Source organism: Dendrobates tinctorius, unplaced genomic scaffold (assembly GCF_039654945.1).
Source record: "Dendrobates tinctorius isolate UK_male_01 unplaced genomic scaffold, ASM3965494v1 ptg000245l, whole genome shotgun sequence".
Classification (NCBI taxonomy): domain Eukaryota; kingdom Metazoa; phylum Chordata; class Amphibia; order Anura; family Dendrobatidae; genus Dendrobates; species Dendrobates tinctorius.
In genome coordinates, this window is record NW_027361912.1 from 7,067,810 (window position 1) to 7,075,519 (window position 7,710).

The 7,710-nt window shown below is 40.9% G+C and overlaps 1 protein-coding gene across 1 annotated transcript in view; it reads left to right on the forward strand.

The window, feature by feature from the left end:
* The window catches only part of LOC141060796 (zinc metalloproteinase-disintegrin-like VLAIP-B), a 70,560-nt gene extending 65,897 nt beyond the window's left edge, over positions 1–4,663 (forward strand). Inside the window, exon 25 of the mRNA XM_073557152.1 lies at positions 1,988–4,663. Coding sequence (XP_073413253.1) covers positions 1,988–2,014 — 27 coding nt within the window. The 3' untranslated portion in view covers positions 2,015–4,663. The remainder of the gene's footprint in view (positions 1–1,987) is intronic.
* The last annotated feature ends 3,047 nt before the right edge of the window (positions 4,664–7,710 follow it).

Consider the following 7,710-nt stretch of genomic DNA (forward strand, 5'->3'; position numbering starts at 1 on the left):
TGCAATACCAGGCGCAATCACTGCAAAATGTAGGGCACTATGGTCCCTTTAATCAGCTGATCTGTAAGAGTGTACTACGTCCGACCCCCATGATATGATATCGTGATATCGATAGTTTATCCTAAAGACAGGCTTTCAATGTTGTAGTCCTAAAGAACACCAGTAAATAAAAAAAATAAATAAATAACTAAGCCCTTCTACATTAAAATCTCTTATTGAAAAGTTTATCAGGGTATTGTTAGGCAAGCATTTTTCGGAACATTTTTTAAACCCTTCCTAACATCTGCCACACTTGTGTGGCATATATTGGGTGCACGTGTATGGAGAGAACAAAGGAACTGAGCTCGTTCCATTCCCGAGGGATGTTGGCTGTTTTCCACAGCTGGCACAAGCCTTTAACAGCAGCAATCCGAGCTAACTTCACCCAATATGGTACAAAGAAAAACTACAGCTTTAACGCAAAAATGCAAATCTCTCATACATCTGCATAAAAGTAAAAGAAAAATACAGGTCTCAGATAATGGACATAGAAAGCAAAAAGTTCCGAATTTTTTAGCAACTAAAGTATAAAAAAATACAAAAAAAGAAAGCACAAAAAATAATTGCGAAATTGTTTTTCTTTTCCACCATTTCATTCTGTTTGGATTTTTTGCCTGTTTTTCAGTAAATTATATGCTAAAATGAATGGAGTCGTACAAAACTAAAACTTAAATGAAAAACTAAAATAAAAACTAAAATAACAAGTTTTTGCTTTTGCAAGAAGGGAAGGAAAAAGCGTAAGCGAAAAAACAAAAAACTGGCCATGGTTGGAAGCAATAAAAGTGGAGTTGGGGGCGGCAGCCAGGGCCGTGGTCATGGCCCGTCAAGATGTCTGGTTTAGCGTGCCCGTGCCACCCGCCAAACATACATCTCGCTGTCTCACTTGCCTGGTTCTCAGAGGCCTCCTTTAGACTCGGAGACACTTCTTCCTTTGATCTGGCACATAAAGAGACAGAGTCCAATTCCAACTTTAAATGAAGAACTTTACTGGTTTTTAATCCCAGCACGTCCACATCAGTTACAGCATCAACACAGAGTTTTGTATCGGCTATATCCTTCACTGTCCCTGTGCTCTTCCCCATGTCCTTCAGTTTGTACCCAGGTCGTACCGTCTCGACCGGTACCGCAGCGTCCTCCCTGTTCAGCTTCACTACGTTCAGGAGTTCCCTTGTCCATTTCACCCCAGACATGAGGGCATCTGCCCACGTAGTAAGCTACCACATTTTAGAGCGACCTGCGTGTCAGTTCTGCTGCTATTCTGGCCCAACGGCCGTGGACGGCTGGGCTTCCCACTTCCCAATGTCACGGAGTTCACCGCCCTGTCCGGGCTCTGTATTTCTACTAACTAGGAAAAGGAATACCCTCTATCTTATCTGCAGTTGGCCCCTCCTATGTAAACTATATACACTATTGTACCCCATCTAGTACACACATTGAGGTACTGCACTTTCCCTATCTACTATATATATATATATATATATATATATATATATATATATATATATATTACACATAGCAGAAACATTATAGGACAATTAAATACATATCGATAAATAGTATATACATTCCGAACTGGGATGTGTTTGGGGCACAAGTCAGTTTTTATGACCCCTTACAGAGTCACCTTGGAGTTGCACTTTCTAAAGGGGTTGTTTCACGAATACATTAAAAGGCTAGGATATGCCATCATTGTCTTCTCAGAGGGATCTGATCACTAGAACAAATTGTCAGCGCCACCCGGTAGGCGTCCCATTAGAATCAATGACCTGTTGTGCAGCCATTAGAAAAAGCCAAGTGGACTTGTCAGAAGACATAGTCGCTCCGCACTTTATTAGCGCCACGTCCGCTTCATTCAATGAATCGTTGGAGGTTGTCAAAGTCGTCTGTCAATTATATATTAAAGTAATATAAATAATATCTTATATTACATGTTGTTTTCTAATTTCAGGCACTGAAACCTCCTGTCAAGAATTAATATGAATGATGCGGGAGGAGAGTTGTGGACACACTTCTGTAGGAGATCTTTTTGTATGTTTTGTATATTTTTTTATGTTTGTACCATTTTTATATGTTGTTTTTCTTCAATGACTTCAATAGTTCTAAATGCACCAAAAAAAAAAGAAGATGAGGAAAATGTGCGTCCTTTCCAAAGCAGTACATTTAGGTTACAGGGCCCCGCAGTTATTGCCCCCCGTGCAACTGATACCGCCGCATCCCCTGTAGCTACACTCCTGCCCTATGTATATAGGGTTTGTGATGAAGGGACATCAGACATCATGAATGCACAGCAGGTCTAGTGATGAAGAGACATCAGAAGAAGGCAGGGTTCATGGATTTCACTACACCCTACGTCTTCTGAATACAACTGAAGCCAAAGACTAAGTGAAAGTTGCTGCATTTTTACCACTTTGCTCAGATATTTTTGTTATTGTAAATATATTTCATGTTTTTTTTACTGAAAGGCACATTTTTATTGTACAAGATGAAGTAATTAATGCAAAAGAGTGGAGCCAGAAAATGATTTGTGTGTTTGCTCATGTACTCAATAGTCAACACTTTTTAGTGACTCCTTCAAAGAAGACTTGTCACTTGCTCAAAAAATGTACCTAAATTCCTTGTAAAAAAAAAAATAAAAATCTCTGAGCTCTACTCATTCTACCATTCTTTTTCGCTGCGTTTCTCTATTGCTGAGATATTGACATTTGTTCTTGTCTGCAGCACAGTATGTGGAATCTCTGCTTTGCAGTCCATCTGGGCATTTTTTCAGCGTCTTCTTTAAGGGTGTGTTTTACCCCCACCATCCCAAATGCTACCAATCAAGTACATGATCTAGCAGTCTATTAATATCAGGTTCTGCTGAGTTGTGATTGGCAGCATCTGAGAGGTAGGAATGAAAGCTCATGGCTCCAGAGAAGACTCTGAAGAAAAGCCCAGAGATTTCACATGCTGCGCTCCAGAAGACAAAAACGTAAATATCACTGAAATGTAGCAATGCAGCATAAAATGGAAATAAAAAGCATCAGAATCAGGGGAGCTCATGGATTCTTACAAGGTTCAAATCAATGTTTTCAATAAGTACAAGGTCCTATTAAAGGGGTTGTGATCTTGACAACCCCTTACAATTTGTCTTATCTTAGGATATGTAGACAGGGTACTCAGTGAAGAATTGCCTCTCAGTGAAGTCCATGTGCCACAAAAGAGCTGCTACAGCAAAAATGAGAACTAATAGCAATTGTCTCAGGCAAAGTCAGTTGATCAGACTCTCAGCTGACCTCAAAATTGATAAAATTTATGATAAAATTAATTTATGATCCAATTTCTTCAATTGGTACTTAAAACATGATACAAAACTGATTCCATCATCTTGAATGTTTTTGTTGAGTAGAAAAATCATTGGCTGCACTTCTACGGAGATCCCAATGATCAGATATAAACTGTTTGGGGAACCTGACAGTAATTAAGATTCCCAGCAGCACCTCCAGAGGGGAAATGGAGTAGTACACCCTTTGCAGTGAAATTAATGGGCTGCACATGTAATGTTTAATTATGCCAAAGCCTCCACAAAAATAAATAAAGAAACACACTCCTTAGCCACACTCCATTATGGCTAAGAAAACATTTCGGTTAAGATATAATAGTGTGATTTTCAAGAATAAGATTCCTTTAATTCAATACGTAAAAAAAAAAAAGGCCAAAAATTCTTGTGTGTACTTGGCCTTAACACATTCCATATTCTTTACCAGTATATTCACTACAGAGTCTTAACAGCATAATTGCTAATTTTCCTGGATAATCACCGGGAGACTCCCGAATAAAGGGGAGTCCTTGAAGACTTCTGGAAGAGTTGTCAACTACCAGGTGCTGCCAAAGCCTCTGAAAACCTCTTGGAGGGCAGAGGAGGCTTGGGAGGCCAAGAAAGGGGATTTGGAAACGCGTGAAGATGGTGTGGAAAAGGGGCAGAAGTGCCAGTCCTGGTAAGGGTAGATATAACGCAAATGAACATGGGCAAAGGAGCGCTGAGGATCCAAAGGTGACATTGCCACCTGATGAAGACAGCGTTGTCCGTCGAAAGTTGCAGTGGAATAAAGTATATTAATTTTCACCTTTGGATCCTCAGCGCTCTTTTGACTGTGATCATTTGCCTTATATCTACTATTTCCCTCATCTGAGGGCACACGGTTGGAGCTGCAGTGGACCCACCATCCCAACTACCTTATCACTGCTTCTGGCCGATTCACAGCGATTCCTTGGAGACCGCTACCTCATCTCTTCCTAGTCCTGGTAAAGGGTCTCATACACTGACTTCCCGAACAACCCTTCCTCCCGCAAATATGCTATAGAGTGATCACTACTTTGACAATCAGACTGGTGCCTGCGACTGTTTCTGTATATACAGCTTGTACATAGATTAATTTAATTACTATTATGACGAGGATTTGGCGCTGTTTGTTACTGTGATTTGGGCATTTGTAATATTTATAAGTCTCCTTGTCATATTTTCCAGCACAAAACTTCGGACTGGAAGGCCGTGTTTTTATAAAATTTTTATACATCGTTCCTTTAATGCTTTGTAAGTGGGGTGGAAAGTTCTAAATGAAACGGAAATAAAAAATGATTTATTTTATCTTGTTTGCTACTGCAATTTTTTATTATGATGAAATAAACTTTTTTTTTTTTTTTTTTTTTTAAGCAACTTTTTTGAAAAAAAAAAAAAACTCTGATAAGTAGCATAATATGGAAAACTACCTGAAAGAAAACTTCCTACATTTACAACAATGTTGGGACATCTACATGTTACACATAAGCGTTTTAATGACGTCCAAGCCGAAATCCGAAAGGCATTAATATGGTGTGGGTAGCAACGTTTTCCTTCCTTCTGGTAAGGTTTCATTTGTGCCACCTCATCCAGAAGAACATTTGTGAGGTCAGACACTGATGTTGGAGACAAGGACGGGCTCACAATTTCAGTTCTAGTTAATCCCAGAGGTGTTGGATGGGGCTGAGGTCTGGGCTCGGTCATGTTCTTCCAGCAGCCATGTCTTTATGGGTCTTGTGCACTGGGGTGCAGTCAGGGGGAACAGAAAATGGTCTTCCCCAAACTCTTCCCACAAAGCTGGAAGCTACAGTTGTCCAAAATGTCTTGTATGCTGAAGAATTAAGATTTCCCTTCACTGGCACAGAGAGGCCTCGGCCGACCCATGAATAACACCCTCATAGGATTATCCCTCCTACACCAAACAGTACATTGGACACAGTGCAGTGAGGCAGGTAATGTTCTCCTGGCATTCAACAACTCCAGACTCCTTCATCAGATGCCAGATACAAAAGTGTGATCCGTCACTGCACAGGACATGTTTCCTCCAGAATCCAGTGATAGCAGCTTTATACCACTCTATCCAACACTTAGCATTGTGCTTGGTGATGTAAGGCTGCAGGCAGCTGCTCAGCAACGAAGCTCCCAGCGGGGGCGCGGTATTTGTGCTGATGTCAAGTATTGGAGAAGTGGAGGGCACAGCTCATAAATTTCAAAACAAGAGGGCTCACTAAGGGCCTGGAAAAAACATGATATAGAAGAGCAAGAAAAAAGATCATGCCCATATATAAAGGAGCACCTCAATTGTATATATAAAGAACAATGACACTTTATTAGACAATATTGCAAAAAGCAAAAAAAGCACATAAAGCATATTGTGCTGATGTCAATACCAGAGGAGATCTGGACTCTGCAGTTATGAAGTGAGCAGTGTGTTGGAGACTTTGCTTCACAGTAGGTATAGTGATCTTTGGATGCAACTCAGCATTCTGTCTCCTTCAAACACGACGAGTTTTGTTCTATTAAACAGTTCTACTTTGGTTTCATCAAACCATAGGACATTCTCCCAATACTCTTCTGGATAATCCAAATGCCCTCTAGCAAACTTCACACGGGCCTGGATATGTACAGGCTTAAGCAGGGGGACACGTCTGGCACTGCAGGATCTGAGTCCCTGGCGGCGTAGTGTGTTACTGATGGTAACCTTTGTTACGGTGGTCCCAGCTCTATGCAGGTCATTCACTAGGTCCCCCGGTGTGGTTCTGGGATTTTTGCTTTCCGTTCTTGTGATCATTTTGACCTCACAGGGTGAGATGTTTCATGGAGCTCCAGATCGAGGGAGATTATCAGTGGTCTTGTATGTCTTCCATTTTCTTATTATTGCTCCCACAGTTGATTTCATCACACCAAGCTGGTTGGCTATTGCAGATTCAGTCTTCACAGCCTGGTGCAGGGCTACAATTTTGTTTCTTGTGTCCTTCGACAGCTCTTTGGTCTTCACCATAGTGGAGTTTGGAGTGTGGCTGTTCAAACAGGTTCCATTACTACAGGTAATGAGTGGAGGACAGAGGAGCCTCTTACAGAAAAAGTTACAAGTCTGTGAGAGCCAGAAAATCTTTCATGTTTTTAGGTGACCAAATACTTATTTCCCACCATAATTTGAAAGATAAATCTTGCCAAATCAGACAAGGTGATTTTCTGGATTTGTTTTCTCATTTTGACTCTCATAGTTGTGGTCTACCTATGATGTCAATTACAGGCCTCTCTCATCTTTTTAAGAGGGTGAACTTGCACAATTGGTAACATAGTAACATAGTAACAGGCACATGCAAGTAATATGAGGTCCTCCTGAACTTATAGCTTGGCGAGATCACCAGTGTTCATTGAAATCAACTGACACCATTAACTTCAATGGCTGCCTTGTATTGATTAATTTTCTGTTGAATATCAGCTATTGTGGAGCCTACAGGATGAAGAAGGGATGTCAAATATGGAAAACCCCTGTAATATTCCATTCCACTGGAAGACTGGAATGCCAGAAACACCTTGTTCATGTATTGTTTTTTGCCTATGTATGGTGTTTATGTCGGAAAAGCCTCCGACCTGGGCAGCCGATCAGCCGGTATTCACATGAGGAGTCTTGTACACGTGAGGCTACATTCCCATGATTAGTTTTTGGTGAGTTTTTGATGTTGCATGTTTTTGAAAAAATGCAAGTATCCGATTTTACTTAATGGGTGCAGAAATGCTGTATAAAATCTGTAACCTCAAAAAGCTCTTCGTGGGAACATAGCCTAAAGGTTTTTCAACAAAGCAGATGACGCTGGACTATCAGAGTCTAGTTTCCTTGGTAAGATCCTCTGCTTTGACAGAATTCAGAAGATAAGAGCCGTAGAGTGTGTTAATGCCTCCAACCATTTTTTTTTAGGATATCGTATGTGGCTTCCACAATCTGCTCTACTCTTCCCAAAGTATATTAGGTCATTTTGCTATCTTCAACTGTTTAAAAGATAAGGTCTATGCCATATAGTTATTTTCTGTACATTGAAGGCATAGGTCAGGAGTAATCCCCGATTTATACCTTCTATATGTCTGTAGACCCCTATGGGCCCAATGCTTGACAAAAGTGTCCTTTAGCTGAGGTCTGGTTAGGACAAAAATGCATGATAGGGCAATACTGGAAGATGAATGGGAGAAGGGAGTCCTGGAGATGTACATCCCAATCTACCTGGGAGTTTGCTGGACCCTCACCCAGAGGACACAGTGCCAAGCGGGCTTCCGTGTACACAGGAATCGTGAGTAAAAACTGTGAAACTGCACCCCTCTGTGTCCTTCGTGTCATTTGCGTCTTGCCTGCT